Below are 22,059 nucleotides of genomic sequence, written 5' to 3'. Positions count from 1 at the left end.
AAACAGAAGATACTGTAGACCAGTGGTTCTCAAAGTATGGACCCTGGATCGGCAGCAGTGGCACCACTGGGGGTTTGTTAGAAATAAAAACTGTCAGGCGTAGACCTACTGAACCATAAACTATGGGAATGGGCCTAGCAATCTGTTTCAACCAACCTTCCAGGTGATTCTGATGGACGCTAAAGTTTGAGAACCACTGCTATAGACTATACATTATTAACAAGGATACTTTCCTAATACAAATTTCAAGACTGGCATAGATAGAATAAAATCATAGTGTGAGATACGACCTATCCCAACATCTGCTGGGAAGCTCAAACTGCTAAAAATAGAGTGCCTGATAAATTCTTGACTTACTTTCCTGCCAGTTGAATCTCTCTACAGTTAGGAAAAATAGTGATGGAAACGGCTTATGTGGACTTGATTCTGACAAGAAACTGCTGGGTGATGAAGTAGATGTGATGGAAACTTTGGAAGAAAGCAACCATGTGATCTGAGCATGAGCCAAACACAGCACAGTTAAGAGACATGTGCTCCAGTCCTGAATAAATCAAAATTCAAAAATGTAAAACTTCAAGTTAGAATTCCATGGCTCGTGAGAAGACCATTCAAGAGAGATTAAGAGTTACTGAAGAAGGAGGTTCTGGTGAAGAGTAAAAAAAAGAATACATAAGGAAATCAACATGTCTAAATAAGGGCATCTTCACTGAATTCTGATTTTACAAGAACAAAACCAAAGTATAGATCACCAAGAGGAATCTAACCACGAATTTAAGAACAGTATCAAGAAATCGAAAACTCAGAATAAGTGGAGGCTTGCAAAAATACTGTAAGGCATTAAAGACAACTTTTTTTTTTTTTTTTGAGACAGGATCTTGTGGTATTATCACGGTTCACTGCAGCCTCAACCTCCTCGGCTCAAGTGATCCTCCCACCTCAGCTTCCCAAGTAGCTGGGACTGCAGGCATGCTGATCACCACATCTAGCTAAGTTTTAAATTTTTTTGTAGAGACATGGTCTCACTATATTACCCAGGCTGGTCTTGAACTCCTGGGCTCAAGCAATTCTCCCCGCCTAGACTACCTAGCTAAATAAATTTAAAAGACTATCAAGAAAAGTAGGTGAGTTAGTGTATATAAAGCATTTAAATAATGCTAGTATTTAGTGCAATATAAATGATTGCAGCTATTATTGTTACATTGATTACCAGCAAAATGTTAGAACAGATTTAGAGACGACTTGTACTTAAAAAGTTTAATGGTCATCAGTGGAAAATAGTGTGACTTCACTAAGTGTGAAACATACCAGATTTCCTTACTGAAAGGACTCCTAATGTTAAGTGATGAGGGGAATTCCATAGAGATAATGTTTGGCAAGAAATGTGACAGACTTGCATATTATTGTTGTTGTTATTATTATTGAGACGGAGTCTCATACTGTCACTCGAGCTGGTGTGCAGTGGCACGATCTCGGCTCACTGCAACCTCTGCCTCCCAGGTTCAGGCGATTCTCCTGCCTCAGCCTCCTGAGTAGCTAGGATTACAGGCGCCTGCCCAGCTAAGTTTTTGTATTTTAGTACAGACGGGGTTTCACCATGTTAGCCAGGCTGGTCTCGAACTCCTGACCTGGTGATCTGCCCGCCTCAGCCTCCCAAAGTGCTGGGATTACAGGCGTGAGCCACTGCGACTAGCCGCATAATGTTTTTATAGGCAACACAGAAATGTAGTGAGGATAAAGGTACAATCTGTAAGTGCATGAATGCTCATACAGAAAAATGGTAGTTAATTGAACAAAATCAAGCTAGACTATCAACCAATACCAACTTGCCAGGCATGTAGATAAGCCACGTTAGAAACAGATCCTCCAGCCGTAGTCTTCAGTTGACTGCAGCCCTAGCCAGTATCTTGACTGCAACCTCCAGCCAGAACCAGCTAGTTAAGGCACCCTCAAATTCCTGACCCATAAAAACTATGAGAGATGATATGTTCAGTAAGCAAGAAAAAGATCAAGCTAGAGAGAATTGTAAAGGTACAGCCACAGAACTCTGGTCCTGTTCTATCTAAAATTTTCATTAAAGACCCAGAAGGTATATTTTTTTGACTCTGGAAAGCGTTAATACCCAAAGGAGAAGCTAATAATGGGTAAGAACTGGAAAGAACTCAAGGGGCTGAGCCATGACCCAAAGCTTAAAAGAAGAGCTTAATAAATACAAACAACCTGCATTCTGGTTTAGAATGAGCCAGAGTTTGAGTTCTAGTGTCAACGAGAGTCTATTCCAGTCCTGACACTTGCAACCCACTTAACCAGTATTGGAGGAGTGCATGGCAGTGCAGACAGATTGAGGGAACAGTGGGGTGAGCAGGATACAAGATACATTTGAGACAAACTATTTGGGTGACACAGTTACATGTAGTGGTTTATGATCAATTGTAAAATAGATACTTTGCCTGCCCCCCAGAAATTAACAGTCATGTACCACATAATGACATTTCAGTCCATGATGAACCACATATAAAACAGCGGTCCTGTAAGCTAAAACTATATTTGTACCTTTTCTATGTTTAGGTACACTAAACTTAACACTGTGTTACAACTGGCTACAGTATTCAGCACAGTAACATGCTGCAGAAGTTTGTAGCCTAGGAACAATAGGCTATACTGTACAGCCTAGATGTGTAGTAAGTAGTCTATACCATCTAGATTTGTATAAGTATACTCCATGATGTTTGCACAACAGTGAAATCACCTAATGATGCATCTCTCAGAACCCTGAACTTATATTCTTTGTTAAGCGATGCATGACTGTATAACAAGTCTCCAGTATTCAGAACAAAGGGGTAATTACCAAGCTGTGCCTCATATTACTTAGACAACATTGGGAGACAGTGGGGTTTTAGGATATATTGAGAAATAATGACAGATGAATGCATCTAGGACAAAAATATAAGGAAAAGTGTAGGGGCAGAAGGCAGGGATCAGGAAGTCTCTGTCTAGAAACCATATTATAGAAAGAAACAGTAGGGTTTTAATTGGGGAAGGAGGAGACCTGGAGGGTGGGGATATGATACTGTTCACAAGCACTGTACATCCCAGCCGCCTTCCATTCCTAAGAGAACCATAGTCCGTTTGCTAAAAGTTAGAGTAAATATTCAACTGTAGGAAACTCCTGACCTTCACAAAACTATTCACTGGCATCCCATTTCCTGTTTCTCTTTGGGGAAATAACTGATTGAGGCATACAATATAAGAAAAAAAATCATATATGTATCTTAGCGTTAACTCTTTAAAAATCTGTTATGTACCTTCACATTAACTCTTAAAAACTAAAGATAATTATCAATTATCAGTAAGAACACTCCTTCCCTTGTCATCCTGATCACTGACAGTAGGGAGATGTGTCAGAGACTGAGAGTTGAGAGAGAAGACGAAAACTAAAAGCAGAAAAACCTTGCCCAGAGTTTCTGAGATGTTTGAAAGAGGTCTAGAAGTTCTAAACATATACAGTATGGAAACTGGCACAGTTGTGGTCACAAGTTAGCTATTAACTAATTTAGGACAAGTTCCTTCACCTCTTTGGGGACTGTCATCCATAAAATGGAGGGGATGGAACACATTATTTCTAAGGTACATTCCATCTCTAACATATTTTATGCATATTCTCCTCTGAGAAACAACCAATAAGTATCATTATCCCTAATAATATGCTAAAGAAAAAAGGCCTATCTGTAAGGCAAAAGTTATTTTAAATCAAAGAAATGTAGTCATGCTGCATGCATCAATGTAACTGAACAGTGTAAGACTTAAGGAAGTTTTCTATTTATGGGAAGTTATGGTGTGCATTTTGTTTCTTACCACAACTTTTGTAGCTTGGGCTGGTTTCCACTGTACAAGCGTGACTCCAGCACACAGCATAAAAACTGAAACCCACTGTAATTTGCTGAGTGTCCGGTTTAACATTAAAACAGTGCATAAAGCAGTACACGGAATCTTTAACTGGTAGGTCACCTAAGAAAAAGAGAATGAATTAATAAATTCAGTTAATGTTAGTCTCTGATACAAATATATTATTTCTGGTATCATTGATACAATTATCAATAAAAAATATTTGATAATGGCCAGGCACGGTGGCTCACACCTGTAATCCCAGAACTTTGGGAGGCCGAGGCGGGTGGTGGATCACGAGGTCTGGAGATCGAGACCATCCTGGCCAACATAGTGAAACCTCATCTCTACTAAAAATACAAAAAATTAGCTGGGTGTGGTGGCATGTGCCTATAGTCCCAGCTACTCAGGAGGCTGAGGCAGGAGAATCGCTTGAACCTGGGCAGCAGAGATTGCAGTGAGCTGAGATCACGTCACTGCACTCCAGCCTAGACAAAAGAGCGAGACTCCATCTCAAAAAAAAAAAATTGATAATATGATAAAGAGTTAATAAAAACTCTTTTTACCATAAAAGATTCTGTGCTTTTCATTATCATTAGCTCCACTTACCTGGTACACTGCTGCATCCAGATTGCTAAGAGCTAGGAAAGCCATGTTGTTCTGAACAGCATACACTAACGATGGCACACTTAACTTCAACAGTTCCTTGGGGCTCCCCAAGACATTTTCTCTTAAAGATGCTTTGAATCTACCCAGACTACCAGTTTCTCTTTGAAAACAAAAGGGGGAGATGAGAGGGTGGTAAGGAAGAAAATTAAAGAGCATTATTTTAATAAGACTTCTTCAAACACAGGACAGGCATACTATGCTTGCTGTAATTTAGCAAACTAATAATTTCTAACTAGTTTTAGATTAAAAGAAACATACCAACAATGTATCCTCTTTAAAAAATTATAGTTCTGTTTGGGAAAATATGACAACAACTAGATTTACCACTATCTCTATCTAGTCAAAGCTCTGAGAGATTTTGAGTATATTGAATAATGAGATTAGGAAAACAAAATTGTTGATATTACCTATAAAAAAATTCATCCCCTGCTACTTTAACTGTATTTCATCAAATTCACCCTGAATACTTTTTAATTGATCAGTTTGCATATCCATTTTTATTTTTATATTTATTTTTGAGATGGAGTCTCGCTGTGTCGCCCCGGCTGGAGTGCAATGGCGCTATCTCAGCTCACTGCAACCTCCGCCTCCCATGTTCAAGTGATTCTACTGCCTCAGCCTCCTGAGTACCTAGGATTACAGGCACCCACCACCACACCAAGCTAAATTTTTTGTATTTTTAGTATTGTTGGCCAGGCTGGTTTCAAACTCCTGACCTCAAGTGATCTGCCCGCCTCGGCCTCCCAAAGTGCTGGGATTACAGGCATGAGCCACTGCACCTGGCCTATTTTTAAAGTTTTTTTTTTTAAATTACAATAGATTTAATTGCAAATAAAAAGGCTTTGGTAGTTCATTAAGTGGGTTAGGAAGAGTCAGGTCAGTATTATTTATAAATGAATTTAGTACTTATGAAATATAGTAGATAATAAATCCTTATGTAAGAATATTCTCATACTTTATATCTGTATAATTCTGTAGCAGATCTGAATAATTTACTAACTCCAACAAAAGTAAACTATATCTCTAATGTACATAAAGTTTACTATTTGACTACATATTGATTATGCATGCTCTTAACTATTATTTTTGCTATTATTATTTCAGAAGGATGTGGCTAATCTGGCTTATATTTCCTGTATCATAAATCAGCTCATTGATTTCCTGAAAGTAAAAATAAAGCAATGTTTTATAATAAGCATCAATACCCCCAAAAAAGTGCTTTAAAATAATGGTCCTAACTGCAGCTCACGATATCCTTAAGAAAACCATAATACTTTGTTGGTGAAATAGCTCTATTCCAACTCAAAGTTTGATAATCACAATGAGATTCTGTATTTTTGGTTAATATATTAGAATCAACAGTTGTGAGTTGAATTTTTTCATTTTTAAATGCTGCAAATATAATTACCCAAGTTCTGAGAGAAAGCAAAAGTCCATTATATTAAATTGACTAACCTGTGCCTATTTATTTGCTGTAGAACATTCTACCTCCAAGAAAATGCTTAATTAATAAGACAGGAACTTTGACCTAAGCCACAGAAACAAAAGACATCCTTCTTAGTTACAGATCTCTTTGTGTTACCAAATCCAAACCCACACCACAGTGTTAAGCCTATATGCTGAAAAGCGACACACACAGCCTGGTGGTGGACAACAAACTCTATTCGAAAAGCAAAAGAACACCAAAAATACCACAGATTTTCCACCAAAAAATCTATGTAGGAGAGTTTTCCAGGCGTCTGAAAATTGGCTCTTTAAACTAATGTTTGGCATTTTTTTAAAAATGCTTAATGCAAATCTAAGATGCCCCATATACTTTCCTTACATCTTTGTTGTTTTGTTTTGTTTTTTTGAGACGGAGTCTTTCTCTGTCACCCAACCTGGAGTGCAATGGTGCGATCTCGGCTCACTGCAACCTCCATCTCCCAGGTTCATGGATTCTCCTACCTCAGCCTCCTGAGTAGCTGGGACTATATGCACAGGCCACTACGCCCAGCTTATTTTTGTATTTTTGGTAGAGACGGGGTTTCACCATGTTGGCCAGGCTGGTCTCAAACTCCTGACGTTAAGTGAGCCTCCCGCCTTGGCCTCCCAAAGTGCTGGAATTACAGGCATGAGCCACTGCACCTGGCCAACATCTTAAATAGAGTATAAAGAATAATTTTCAAAATGTTTTCTCCTCAATTGTAAAACTAATGAAAAAATTAGAGAAAAAGAGATTAAAATGTAAAATAATCACCTTAATAAGCTGATGTATCAGAGAAGATAACTGAACATTATAATTATCTCTAGTATCATGATAGCATAGATATAAATTTTACAGACTGTGTGAAGTGCAAGTTTTAGTGCCCTTCTAAAATGCTGACTCATACACTGATGATGTGTCTTTAAGGTGATACCCAAAAGGAATTGCTGAGGGTGGCTGTTTGTGCCCATGCTTCACACTCCACCTCCTCCCCATATTCATTTATCTCCTGGTGTAAGATTCTTCATGCTAAACCCTCAAAAGCTACAATATAATGGCTATTTATCCTTTCCCTAATCCCCAGCTATGGGCAATGCCACTTTACCTCCACCTGTTAAAGATATTATAGCCTTGGTGGGTGTGATGGCTCACACCTGTATCCCAGCTACTCAGGAGGCTGAGGCAAGAGGATCACTTGAGGCCAGGAGTTGGAGACCAGCCCAAGTAACAGAGGAAAAGCCCTTCTCTTAAAAAAAAAAAAAAATTGCCAGGAGTGGTGGCACATGCCTATCATCCCAGCTACACAGGAGGCTGAGGTGGGAGCATCGCTTGAGCCCAGGAGTTTGAAGCTACAGTGAGCTATGATGCCACCACTGCACTCCAGCCTGGGTGAAAGAGTAAGATACCATCTCTTTTTAAAAAAAAGAAAAAAATAAGACATTAGAAGCCTTCACTGGTAACAAACAACCTTTTGACTCTCCAAAAAACAGGGTTGATCTCTGTCCTGTCAGAATATGGGCTACTTAAGGATCCAACTGCTACTCCAAATAATCATCATACCTGCACCAATAAAGGCTCCTGTGGTCCCTTTTCTCTCCCCCCCTCTTTTCTTTCTTATCACTTCTCCCTCACTTTTCACATAAAAAGAAGGGCTTATGAAACAAATTAGCAGCCAATCTGAGTACTCCTTTCCTTCAGTGGAGCAAAAAGTAAAGTACAGTGTGTCAGGATTAACCTTCAGATCTGTCTCTTTTGGCCATATCCTTTTTGTTGGATGCTTAGGAGCTATTTTTTCACTGTCAGGATGGCCAAGGTATCTTTTTCTGGTTCCTTCTCTAATGTAGACATTAGAGAAACCAAGGTATACCAGAATGTTAATTGCTGGAAAGTGCAAATATCACTGTAGTACCAAAGATTGCAGCAATGTTACATAAGATATTTTGAAATAAGTCACAAAAAAAAAAAAAGCAGAGGATGCTAAAAGAACTAGTAAAAGAGAATAACAGAAAAGTATCAGAAAGTAGACAGAGGAGATTTAGGAGGTATTGGAAAGAATATGTGGGAATCTCACCACACAGAAAGTTTTAAAGAAGAGGGTAAATAATTTCAGTATTAATCAGGTTAAATCCTGCTTAAGTTAATGTATTTATTAAGAATACAGCTCTTAATCTTATATTTAGCTTTACTCACTGAAGTTACATAAAAGTAACGAGGAATATATCTGCTAGAAAACACTAGTAATCATCTTTTTGTTTTACTATGAAAGAGAGAGAAACAAATGATCAGTCCTAAATATACTGTAATATATTGTAAAAAGGTTACTTTTTCTTCTATTTTCCTGAACTTATATTTTCTGTTTTGGTTTTTTTTTTTTTTTTTTGAGATGGATTCTAGCCGTGTCACCCAGGCTGGAGTGCAGTGGTATGATCTCGGCTCACTGCAACCTCCACCTCCTGGGTTCAAGCGATTCTCCTGCCTCAGCCTCCCAAGTAACTGGGAGTACAGGTGCACACCACCACGCCTGGCTAATTTTTTGTATTTTTAGTAGAGATGGGGTTTTTCATCATGTTGGCCAGGCTGGTCTTGAACTCCTGACCAAGTGATCCACCCACCTGGGCCTCCCAAAGTGCTGGATTACAGGCGTGAGCCATCGCGCCTGGCCCTGAATTTACTTTCTTAGAAATCAAATCACAAGCACCTTAATGAGCACCTCTGTTAAAAACAAATTTATTAATTATATAAATGACACTGCTAGCTAGGACAAAAGAGCATATATAATCAAAAACATATATTAAATTTTTTAGATATAGTCTTGTTAAATTTTCTATTTGAACAATTCTTTTTATTTTTATCATTGGAATAGACCCTGTACAACCTTTGGTTACCTGAAGAAATTCTGAAGCTCCATGTTGACTACAGACAGATTCTGCTGCTGCCTCTCCCCCTAAATTTCCTATCAACCAGCTGAAACCATTCTTTCTGACCTATGTTTGGTCAAAAGTAGGCCTCATTCTTCCAGCTACTGATCTAACAAGAACTACTAGGAGGCATAAAATCCTTGGCTAGGTTACCAAGTCACTGTGCAAAATGGAACACAGCAGAAGTTACTCATGAGCTTAAGAAAGTTAAATTTTGTTTATAAATTTCTTATCATCTACAAAGTTAAGTATAATTAACTCACTTAAAAGACTTTGATTGGCCGGGCACGGTAGCTCACGCCTGTAATCCCAGCACTTTGGGAGGCCGAGGCAGGCGGATCACAAGGTCAGGAGATCGAGACTATCCTGACTAACACGGTGAAACCCTGTCTCTACTAAAAATACAAAAAATTAGCCAGGCGTGGTGGCATGCACCTGTAGTCCCAGCTACTTGGGAGGCTGAGGCAGGAGGATGGCATGAACCCGAGAGGCGGAGCTTGCAGTGAGCCGAGATCACGCCACTGCACTCCAGCCTGGGCGACAGAGCTAGACAAAAAAAAAAAAAGACTTTGAGGGGCTAGGTTAAAAAACCAATAATGAGGTCAACTTGAGGACAAAAATACCCTTCATATGAGGGACATGATTTTTACTTCCTCCCCAACATCCTGAACCCATTATAGCATGGGTACAAAAGGGTACTGAAAATGTAAACCCAGAAGGAGAAATAAACAAAGCTGGATAATCTATAAGTATTTGACAGATACATTAATTTCTCTAGATAATATTATGAAACAGTAAAATAATTTTCTCTGGTCTTAATATGGATATGTAGTTCAAAGTTAAGATATATTTGGTTTGTTACTAAACACACCCAAAGTATACGTACATTAACATTTACACATCCTGCTAGGGATAGTCTTTATAAACTACGGTGAATAGCAAACAATAAAAAGTTGTTTGAGCTGGCGCAGTGGGTCACACCTATAATCCCAGCATGCTGGGAGGCCATGGCAGGCGGATTGCTTGAGTCCAGGAATTTGAGACCAGCCTGGACAACATGGCGAAACCCCATGTCTACAAAATTAGCTGGGTGTGGTGGTGTGCATCTATAATCCCAGCTACTGGGGAGGCTGAGGCAGAAGGATTGCTTGAGCCCAGGAAGCAATGGTTGCAGTAAGTCAAGATCATGCTACTGCACTCCAGCCTGGGTGACAGAGTGATACCCTGTCTCAAAAAAAAAAAAAAAAGTTGACTTTGTTCCTTTGTTCCAAGGCAATATGAAGTGTTTTCACTTCCTTTTCTTTATACTAACAATGACAGATTTAAATCTAAACAGTTAGTGTTAACAGCTGTGATAGAGTTTAGTAAAGCATTATAACAATTTTCCCGTGAATTGCAGCAGTAATTAATTTTATGAAAAAGTACTTTTAAATATTGTATTGTTTATCTTTCAACCAAATTATAGCTTAGAAATTGATAACTTAAAATTCAAATATTTGGCCAGGTGCGGTGGCTCATGCCTGTAATCCCAGCACTTTGGGAGGCCGAGGCGGGCGGATCACGAGGTCAGCAGATCGAGACCATTCTGGCTAACACAGTGAAACCCCGTCTCTACTAAAAAATACAAAAAAAATTAGCCGGGCGTGGTGGCAGGCACCTGTAGTCCCAGCTCCTCGCGAGGCTGAGGCAGAAGAATGGCATGAACCCAGGAGGCGGAGCTTGCAATGAGCTGAGATCGCACCACTGCACTCCAGCCTGGGCAACAGAGCGAGACTCTGTCTCAAAAAAAAAAAAAAAAATTCAAATATTTAAAAAGTCACCTTATTTACGTATACAGATTTCGCAATATCCAACTGCTAATCTGCCCCTCCCTCAAAACAGAATTTACTAATTTCTCTTTTAAAGTTATCTGATATAATCATTCACATGCACAACAGTATATTTACAAAGATAATTATTACATCTTTGTGTTGGAGTAGAAGACTGGAAACAACCCAAATGCCCATCAGTACAGACTGGTATATATGGTATCTATACATAATGGAATACCATGCAGCTTTTTAAAAAGAATGAGATAGATTTCTATGTACTGACATAAAACCACCTCTAAGGTAAAATACTTGTGTTAAAAAAAAAAAAAGGAAAGTCGGGTACAGTGTACATCACACACAATGCCCAGCAATCTCTTGCACATAACATTTACTACTTGGACCACGTCAACCTTATCTTTCAAAGTAGCCATCCATTAATTCCTTCCCACACTCCCTTTTTTTCTTCCAGTTCTAACTTCTTATTGAAATAAGTATAATTTCACATGCCAAAAGTTCCAGGGTATTGTAAGTATAATCAACAAGGATGGGGGGAATCTCAAGTTAAATACAAACAGAAACCAAAAACGACTGTCTACAAAATTACACTTGGAGAAAAAGAGAACTCAAATATTCTAAAACACAGTATTTTACTGTATGCTGTAAAACTAAAACAAAGAGAACTACATACAAATACATACTTCAGTTAGTAGGCTTGTTTTTTTCTCAGGTAAATATTAGAAATTCTGAAACTACTCATTATCTATTCTAGGAATGAGCAAATAAGTAAACACCTTGAGCATAATGGGAGCTAGAATCCTCACCATTAGATAAGGCAACAAACATGGGTAAGGGGAAGTTTAGAATGAACACAGTGATGTTAGATCAAAATTGTGGTATCAATCAATGTAGAACTCTTTGTTATACCCACACACACAGAACTAGATTTAGATAGGTGTGTATGCATACACATGCATATATATTTCATAGCTCTGCTAAAAGGGTCTAAAGTAATGATACTCCAGTATCAATGTGTATACCAAATGCCTAGATTCTGGTTTCTAAATACCATTCTGGAAAAAAAAGGAATAAAGGATCCTTGAAGAAATGTATGATTTCAGGGTTGGGGTAGGGAAAGTACAAGAAAAGCCTGTAACATCTTGATATGCTAAAAAGAAACTGTTTAATCCCACTGTGCAAATCTGGGACATTTTGAGCATCAAAATAATGATAATAATGGATTCTAACCTGCACAATAAAATAATCCTTGAGTCCATGTTCATATAAATACAAAGAGGGAGAGAAAGGGGGGAAGAAGGGAAATTTCTAGAGTAGAATGCCAATAAATGTATAGGTAATGATGAAGTATTAGGAAGTTATCATTTGACAACAGTAGCAGACCACAAAACCAGTAGGTGAAAGAGTGATGAGAAAGAGAATATTTATCTAGTCTCAAAGTATCTCTCCAAAAGACACTTGTTAATAACAAAGAGGAAACTGGTAACTTTATGTGGAGAAACCTAGCAGGCATTACCTTAATCAAGAAACCAGGATTAGGCCAGGTGCAGTGGCTCGCACCTGTAATCTCAGCACTTTGGGAGGCCAAGCTGGGTGCATCGCCTGAGGTCAGGAGTTCGAGACCAGGGTAGCGAACATGGTGAAACCCCATCTCTACTAAAAATACAAAAATTAGCCAGGTGTGGTGGTGCATGCCTGTAATCCCAATCCTACTTGGGAGGCTGAGGCAGGAGAATTGCTTGAACCCAGGAGGCGGAGGTTGCCGTCAGCTGAGATCATGCCATTGCACTCCAGCCTGGGCGACAAGAGTGAAACTCCATCTCAAAAAAAAAAAAAAAAAAAAAAAAATCAAGGTAACTCACCAGTAATGGAACAAATAGATACCACGTACATCTTTATATATTGCACGAAAAGGGACGTATCATTTCTAATGATATCCCGGACCCAAAAAAAACCCTAAATTTAATCATAAAACTCAATAAACATAATTTGAGAGATATTCTACAAATTAAATGGCCTGTGTTAATATCAATGACATGAAAAAAAAAGATGGAGGAACTCTCTAGATTAAAGAAAACTAGAGACATGACAATTAAATGCAAACTTTAATCCTGTTCAGGACTGAAGTCCAAGAAAAATAATTATTTTGCTATAAAGGACATTGGTGGCGCAATTGGAAAAATTTATATAAGGTCTGTGAATTAGGTAGTAGTACTATGTCAGTACTGATGTCTCAATTTCGATAATTTTATTGATTATATATAAGAGAATGTCCTTGTTTTCAGGAAACATGCACTGAAGAATGTTAGGGACAAAGAAGCATCTCGTCTAAATCTTACTCTAAAACAAATCAGAAAAAAATTATATACATGTTCACACAAATAGGATAGAAGAACATCATAAAACAAAAATGTCTTATTGTATGTGTAATGTGCTATGGGCTGTGTTACCCCTTAAAATTCATATGTTGAAGCCCTAATCTCCAAATGTGATTAGTATTTGGAGAAGGGTCTTAGGTTTAGTGAGGTGATGAGGGTAGAGTCCTCATGATGGAATTAGTGCCTTATAAGAAGAGGAAAAGGCCAGAGCCATCTCTCTCTCCATCACGTGAAGATACAGCAAAAAGGCAGCGGTCGGCAAACTAGGAAGAGGGCCCTCACCAGACACCTAATCTGCCAGCATCTTGATCTTGGACTTTCCAGCCTCCAGAAATGTAAGAAATAAATGTTGCTTGAGCCAACTGGTCTATGGTATTTTATTAGAGCCACCTGAATGAAGAAGACACATGGCAAAGTGTTAACATTTGGAAATAAAAAGTTAAGAGAAAAAATTATTGTAAACTACTGAAATGTCTAACAACGCCACTGTGCTTATCTTTGTCTTAATCAAAAATACTTAATTACTTCATTTTTCTGAAAGACTCATAATTTGAAAATCAGAGTTCAAGAAACTTGTCTTCTAATCCTATAGTTGTCAATTACTTTCTAGGTTCCTTTGGCAAATTAAAATTTCCCTCAGCCTAAGATTTCTCATCAAAGAAGAGGAAATAATAGTTTCAGCCAAAATGAAGATAAAGGTTGAGTAGCCCAAATCTGAAAATTCAAAATCTGAAATGTTCCAAAACCTAAAACTTTTTGAATGCCAACATGACATTCAAAGGAAATGCTCATTAGAGCCCTTTGGATTTCAGGTTTTCAGATTTGGGATGCTCATATCAAATTAATATAATGCAAATGTTTCAGAATCCTAAAAATTCTGAAATCTGAAACACTTCTGGTCCCAAGCACTTTGGATAAGGGTTAGTCAACATGTACAAGAATGAAATGAAAATAAGCTGTATTTACCAGCTTGTTTCCCTCACCTGTTTCTAAGGCTGGACATCAAAGAGTGTTTCCTTAACACTTTCATTCTCTGGCAGCCTACCATTCTCAATAGCAACAATTCTGAATAACTGAAGGCAGCAAATATAATCTTAAAGGAGGATGTGTGGCATTTTACATAACACATTTTGACAATAATTACTAGTTGGTATTCTACAGGGTATAGCTACCTGCTCTCTAAAGAAGACATCTACTCATGAGGTTTTCAAAAATACTTTTCAAAGTCCCAAAAGGGGGCATTATTCTTTTCTTTGGCTTTTCTAGGGCATTTTAAATTTACAGCAATAATACACTTTCAGTGCTTTCCTCAAATTTTTTGCCTAGTTTTCTTGGAGACCACAGCAACATATGCACCTTTGCCTTCTGTTCTTTTACCCCAACGTGAAAGAAATATCTTTTTCCTTTTTTTCAAATAAAAATTACATTGGGAGGCCGAGGCAGGTGGATCATGACGTCAGGAGTTCAAGACCAGCCTGGCCAACATGGTGAAACCCCGTCTCTACAAAAAATACAAAAATTGGCTGGGCATGGTGGTGTGTACCTGTAGTCCCAGCTGCTTGGGAGGCTGAGACAGGAGAATCACTTGCACCCAGGAGACGGAGGTTGCAGTGAGCCTAAATCATGCCACTGCACACCAGCCTGGGCAACAGAGCAAAACTCCATCTCAAAAAAAAAAAAGTGATGACAATATATATCAGGCACCCTTCACTGAAGCAAGTCTGTATTTCTTCTAAGAAGTTAAATATCCTAAAATTTTCAAGTAAACTGCATTTATAATTTTTGAGACAGGATCTCACTTTATCCCCCAAGCTAGAGTACAGTGGTGCAATCTCAGCTCACTGCAGCCTCCACCTCCCAGGTTCAAGCGATCCTCCTGCCTCAGCCCCTGAAGTAGCTGGGACTAAAGGTGCACACCACCACACCCAGCTAATTTTTTTATTTTCTGTAGAGATGAGGTTTTGCCATGTTGCCCAGGCTGGTTTTGAACCCCTGGCCTCAAGCAATCCACCCGCCTCGGCCTCCCAAAGTGCTGTGGTTACAGGTGTGAGCCACTACACCCAGTGTGCATTTATAATGTTTAATACAGTTCTCTTTTAAATATTTTAAATACTGTCTTTGTCTGCTTTGTGTTGCTGTGAAAGAATATCTGAGACTAGTATTTAAAAAAAAAAAAAAAAAAAAAAAATTTGGCCGGGCGCGGTGGCTCGCCAGCACCTTGGGAAGCCGAGGCGGGCAGATCACAAGGTCAGGAGTTCAAGACCAGTCTGACCAATATGGTGAAACCCCGTCTCTACTAGAAATATAAAAATTAGCCAGGCGTGGTGGCACATGCCTGTAGTCCCAGCTACTCGGGAGACTAAGGCAGGAGAATCACTTGAACCTTGGAGGCAGAGGTTGCAGTAAGCCGAGATTGCGCCACTGCACTCCAGCCTGGATGACAGAGCAATACTCCATCTAAAAAAAAAAAAAAAAAAAAAAATTAGCTCACAGTTGAGCAGGCTGAGAAGTTCAAGGGCATGGCCCCGGCTTCTTCGAGGGCTTTCCTGCTGCCTCATATGGCAGAGAAGGTCTAAGGGGAGGTGGACACGTGTGAAGAGAGCAAAACGTGAGGAGCATCCTGGCTTTATAACTCACTCTCGAGAAATAATCAATTCCTGCAAGAACTAATCCTGTCTCTTGAGAGCCACAGCTCACTACCAGGAAAACAGCACCAAACCATTCATGAGGCATTCGCCCCCACAACCTAAACACCTCCCACTAGACCCCGCCTCCCAACATCACCACACTGGGGATAGAATTTCATTATAAGTTTTGGTGGAGATAAATCACATCCAAACCACAGCATATAACCAGGACAAAGAAAATATTTGGAATTAGAACTAAGCTATTGTCTTCCAGTGTTTTAGCAAACCAGTTATACCCTTCAGCCTACAAAACTTTTACCATACTAATGTGAATGTTAGGATATCCATGCCTCATGGCATGCAGCCCATCTACAGCTACCCTAAGGAAGGCATTAAAGGCAAGAGAAAGAACCAAAGACAATGGGGTCTCAGCCATTTGACCTAGATTGCCATCATGGGTTCTGTCCAAAAAGGACTACCTGGTTACAGAACCTCTCTACCACCTCAAATTCTGAAAAAGAGACTGGCATTTCATTTAAAACATGGATCTGGAACCTTGTTGATCCATTTGGTCACACAAAATTTTTAGTCAGAGATTGTATGAATTAGTCCCTTTCCAGGCTCAAAGTTCTTACACATGAAATGAGTTTGACTAGACTTCAGATCTCCAAAACCTCACCAACAACAATCCATGGAGCTATAATTGCCTCTGCTTAAATTCTTGGGACCTGAAGATTCTAATTTGCACACTTGATTGAGTTATACTTACCCTAGCCTGCTTAATTTAACTCTTACAAAGTTCTAGGGCACTGCCTCAGTACCAGACTGTCTCCTTTGTTTTTTGAATGTGGAATGCTTTACAAATCTGCATGTCATCCTTGTACAGGGGTCACGCTATCTTCTCTGTACTGTCCAAATTTTTAGTATTATGTGCTGCCAAAGCAAGCACTCCTTTGTTGTTTCTTAAACAAGCTGCCTTCCACTTCTCTAAACAGCACACCTATCATGTGTTCCTCTTTATATTAGTCCTGGGGTTTCTGGTTATCCTGTCCAGAAAACAGCAATCTTTAAGGTACATGGAGTCAAATGACATTACAAATAAGATTGTTTTTACACGATCATTGTTTTTTAACAATGTCTTCCAGTTCCTTGAGATTAAATACTTCTATGTGATAAGAACTCCCAAATTTACATCTCTAGCCCAGACCTCTCTTCTGAGTTCCAGATCCATTTAATCCAACTGCCCATTCGGATGTCTCAAGACATTAAAAACTTTACATTATACCTACCCAAAATCAAACTGTTGATATCTTTTTCCCCCAAATCTGCTTTTCCTGTCTCAGAAAAAAAAAAAAAAAAACAACTCTAACCCAATTGTTTATACTAGGAAACACAGATATGCTTCCTGATACCTCCCTTTCCTTCGCCTACTATAGTTGATTATTATTATTCATGGACTGTATGTGTGAATTCTCCACTCATTAAAATGTATCTGTAACCCCCAAATCAATGCTGGTAACACTTGCAGTCATTGGCAGACACATGCAGAGTGGCAAAAAATTTGATTCACCAAGTGTGCACATTCCTGGCTGACGCTCAACAAGTTAACATTCTGCCTTGTTTCCGCTTTCAGATCACAAACAAGTGCAATCTATTCAGTGCCACATTTTTTGCATTTTTGTGCTTCGTGTTGGTGATTTTGTTTAAATGGCTCCCAAGCATTGTAGGGCTGACGCACTGTCTGATGTTCCTAAGTATAAGAAGGATATGCTATATATTATGGAGAAAATACATGTGATAGAGAAGCTTTGTTCAGGCATGTTATAGTGCTGTTGGCCATGAGTTCAATGCTAATTAATCAATAATATACATTAAATAAAGTGTCTTTAGATTGAAGCACACATAAAACAAGGTTATTGTATTGATTAATTGACAAAAATGTGATCAGTTGCTCACAGGAACCTACCCTGTATATCCCCTATGAGCAGGGGTTTAGTATTCACTAGTTTAGTGTTGGTGGTGACTTTATAGAACATAACTACCGTGATTAACCAGAACTTACTATTTATCCAAACCCATCACCAAGTCCTACAGATTCTACTGCCAGAGCATAACTCAAATCCATTAACTTCTCTTCGTGACCTGTGCTGTCATCCTAGGTGATGATCTCTTGCCTCTATTAAGTTTCCCTACTTCCAATTCATTCTCAAAGAGGTCAAAGTGACTCTCAACATAGGTTCTATGTTAGTCCCTCACTTAAACCATTTAATGACTTTCTTTTCTTTTTCTTTTTTTTCTTTTGAGATGGAGTCTTGCTCTGTCACCCAGGCTGGAGTGCAGTGGTGCGATCTTAGCTCACTGCAACCTCTGCCTCCCAGGTTCAAGCAATTCTCCTGCCTCAGCCTCCCGAGTAGCTGGAATACAGGCATGTGCCACCACGCCCAGCTTATTTTTGTATTTTTAGTAGAGATGGGGTTTCACCATGTTGGCCAGGCTGGTCTTGAACTCCTGACCTCAAGTGATCCACCCGCCTCAGCCTCCCAAAGTGCTGAGATTATAGGTGTGAGCCACCACACCTGGCTCAACTCAATGATTTTTCGAATGCACTTCAGATTAAATCTAAAATCCTTAACAGGCCCATACTACTACTGTGATACCCTGATGACCTCTCCTGCTTCATCTCAGCACCAAAGTCAAGGACTTTTCTGCCTCAGGGATTTCAAACACGCAGTTCTCTGCCTCCTCTCTGCTCTTTTCTTGCCTAAAGTCTACTCAATTGACAGGTCTAGGTTTAAATGTAACTTCCTCAGAGAGGAAACCCTTTAATCCAAATGCAGGCCCTCTATCATGTGTGTTTGTAGCACCCTCTACTTTTCCCTCATAATGTCACCTATTTATTATTTATTATAATATTTGGTTCTCCAATAGACTATAAGTCCATGAGGGCAGAACTACACCTTTTTAATTTGCAGTGTTCTAGTGAAAACACTAGAATAGTGTTGAGTATATAATTGAGGTTTGATAGGTATTTTCTAACTAAATAAATGAATGCATGAACCTGACTGTCCCATTATATCTTATTAACAATACCTTGAAACAACTTAGAATGACTATTTGCTTCCAATGTTTGGAAGGAATGAAACACAGATTTGAATATGGCAGTGATATGTTATTATATAAGTGAACCTTAATTATAATCAAAACATGGTTTCAGGTGCTACTTCGATAAGTTTCTGCCCCCACCTCCCACTCCAGTATAATATATGTACTTACTGTAACAATTAGCCAAGACTATTCACGAAGCAAAGAACATTACTGAGCAAACAGCATCAGAGATCATACTAAATAAACAAACCACCAAATGGACTGCTCTATAATGAGGTTAAGCTTTGCACAGTTCCAAAAATATTGAAGTTCTAGTATAATACTTTGTATCAGCCCTATAAAGTTATTGTACTTTATCACAGTGTAAAGAATGGGCAAAAAAGGAAGAAGCTTTTACTTCATTTAATCATAGTTTTAAATGAAGTTTAATTTTTTTTCCATTTAAATAGTAATTTCTTTTCCTTTCCCTGTATTCATTCTCCAGAAAACTCAAATCAGCATTGAGCAAATGTTACTAATTTTTACATTAACTCTGCAGATTTTTCTGGAAATATGGGGGAAATACACTATTTTAATCATCAAGATCTAAGTTCTTCTATTTTTTTTTTTTTTTCTTTTTCTGAGACAGAGTTTTGCTCTATTGCCCAGGCTAGAGTACAGTGGTACAATCATGGCTCACTGCAGGTCCTTGCAGGCTCAAGCAATCCTCCCACCTCAGCCTCCCAGGTAGCTGTGAATACAGCCACACACCACTACACCCAGCTAATTTTTTTATTTTTTGTAGAGATGGAGTCTCACCATGTTGACAGGTTGGTCTCCAACTCCTGGGCTCAAGAAATCCTCCCACCTTGGCCTCCAAACTGCTGGGATTACAGGTGTGAGCCACCACACCTGGCCAAGATCTAAGTTCTTCTTAATTTTTCTCCTCTGAAGAGAAAGTTCAAGTTCTAAACCTTTAGTTATTTCTAATATAATTCTTCCACAGCCTCCCATAATATCCTGAAATTGTCATCCTTTCTGTGAGACGATAAAGTCTTCTCTAATTTGAAAGCAAAGAAAAAAGTCTAATTTCATTTTTTTAGCTCTACACAATTATTTTAACATTACATGGGAAAGAATTTTCAAGCAAATATAAATTCAAACACGAATCAACTTTGGTTTCCTGTGCATATAACAAATCATCTCATAACATTTTTTGTAACAATTATTTTCTGATATTTAGAAGCCTCTCCATCACAGGAAATAAAACACTGACATCCAACCTGTGTTTTAACAGACTAGATAACATCTTGTTTGCCTTTTATCTACTTACTCTTTTTGAATTACCAATTTTAATACATGTACAAAGAATTGACAACACTCAGAGTACCTGGAAAATATTTTACTTTTTTGCAAACACTAAATCTAAAAGACCATTATAAAGCTCTAGGCCCTGTGATTTGCTGCTCCTCTTAACTGTTCATATCACTCTTAATGGCCCACAGTCTGGCCATGTATTTTATTCATCTGTTAGATACGAGTTCTAAATTTCTCTTCAAAGAATCACTATGTCAGTACGTTCAACTCTTTGCCTTCTACTTTTAAACTTAACTTCTTCGTAAAGCACCTTTTCCGATTACCCTCTCCACCCTGACTCATTCTGATTACCTACTCCACCCTGACTCATTCCGATTACCTGCTCCACCCTAATTCCAATTACTTGCTCCACCCTGATTCATTCAGATTACCTGCTCATTCTCCACCCTGACTCATTCCGATTTCCTGCTCTGCCATAACCATTTTTCCTGCCAAACCACTCACCCCGTTACTCTCTTTAAATTAGCCAATCGGAATTAGTTTAGCCTGTGCGGTCTAACCCTAGCCAATAGGGGAATGACACAGCAGCAGGGGCCATGTGCATCAGGAATAAGATCCCCTTTTCCTCCCTTGTCCAAGTGTGTGCTCAGCACTGCTCCGACTGTGAGGGTGTACCCTTCTATAGAAGGAAACTGCCTTGCTGGGAAGAAAAAAAGAAAATTTTATATTCGAGTGCTATTTCTTTTGCAGCACCAAAACTTTATAACAATTTGGGGGCTCGTCTGGGATTACATTCCCCTCCAGAGGCGGTCTCCGGTTCTCTCTTGTGAGGAGGTGCACCCGCCCCCTTGTGGCGGCCTCAGGGGTGAGAAATCAAGACCCACCCAGTGCAAGGAATAACCCGAGCTCTCAGCAACACGGCAAGAAGCCAAACCGGCCAGCAACCTGGGGTAAAGGATCCTCACATACCACAGCAATGACTGTGCACAGACCAATGAAGGAGAAACCACAGGAGCCAGTAAAGTACTTCCTTGGTGGTCAAAGTCTGGAGGGCTGAATGTGTGTGTGCATGAATGATCACAGACAACCCTGCTTGTGGTGTTGTGTGGATGGTGACAAGTCCTACTGCTGGACGGAGTGAGTGCGTCCTCTCTGCGGTTCCGTAGCTACCTCATATGGCTTAGGGCGGATCCTGCTGTGAGATTTATACCAGCACGCCAACACTAAGAAGGGCCTAATTCTCCCTTGGGGGAGCAGCCAGAGAGGACAACATGAGTGGGAAGTGTGCAAGGGACCTTCAGAGGGGCAAAGGAAGGAAACAGGTCAACCTCCCAGGGCAGACAAGGCAAGACACCCTGGTTTGAGGGGTTGAGACTTCCAGAGCAGGCAAGGAAAGACATCCCTGGTTTGAGGGGTTGAGCCTTCCACAGCAGGCAAGGCAAGACATCCCTGGTTTGAGGGGTTGAGTCTTCCAGGACAGGCGAGGGAAGACACCCCTGGTTTGATGGGTTGAGCCTTCCGCTAATTTCAGGGGCTGAACCTCAAAGAACTGAGAAATCCCCATTACAGGGGGTTGAACCTCAAAAAGAGGTGAAAAATAACCATGGGGGTGCATTGAACCTCAAAGAGGTGAAAAATCCCCATTATGGGGGGCTGAACCTCACACAAACCTCCAGTAGTAAGAAAAAGATTCAGAACTCCCCTTTCCCTTCTTCTCAGGGGAAAATCTAAACTCCACTCCCACTGGTCGCTCCCCTAGGGGAAGGAGGAGAGGGAAGAACAGCAGCATAAGCGGCTGGCAGAGGCAGGGAAAGACCAGCAGAGAGGAAAGAGAAACTGGGAGAGGAAGTCAGAGAGAGAGAGAGAAAGAGAAAGAGACAGAGTCAGAGAGCG

The 22,059-nt window shown here is 39.5% G+C and overlaps 1 protein-coding gene and 1 non-coding gene across 4 annotated transcripts in view; both read right to left on the bottom strand.

Moving 5' to 3' along the window:
• SLC35A1 (solute carrier family 35 member A1) overlaps positions 1–22,059 on the bottom strand; it is a 39,517-nt gene that overhangs the window by 7,131 nt on the left and 10,327 nt on the right. For all 3 annotated transcript variants that reach the window (XM_054556970.2, XM_054556972.2, NM_001133907.1), the window contains 2 exon segments: positions 4,492–4,651; positions 3,853–4,005 (listed from right to left, as the gene is read on the bottom strand). In XM_054556970.2, the coding sequence (XP_054412945.2) occupies positions 3,853–4,005; positions 4,492–4,651 (313 nt within the window).
• On the bottom strand, positions 16,607–16,714 carry LOC112134013 (U6 spliceosomal RNA). Its single transcript, XR_002915605.1, has one exon. It is a non-coding gene; the product is annotated as a U6 spliceosomal RNA (small nuclear RNA).

Source organism: Pongo abelii, chromosome 5 (assembly GCF_028885655.2).
Source record: "Pongo abelii isolate AG06213 chromosome 5, NHGRI_mPonAbe1-v2.0_pri, whole genome shotgun sequence".
NCBI classification, from domain to species: Eukaryota; Metazoa; Chordata; class Mammalia; order Primates; family Hominidae; genus Pongo; species Pongo abelii.
Note: the sequence above shows the minus strand (reverse complement) of the source record. Positions and strands in the feature narration are given on the sequence as shown.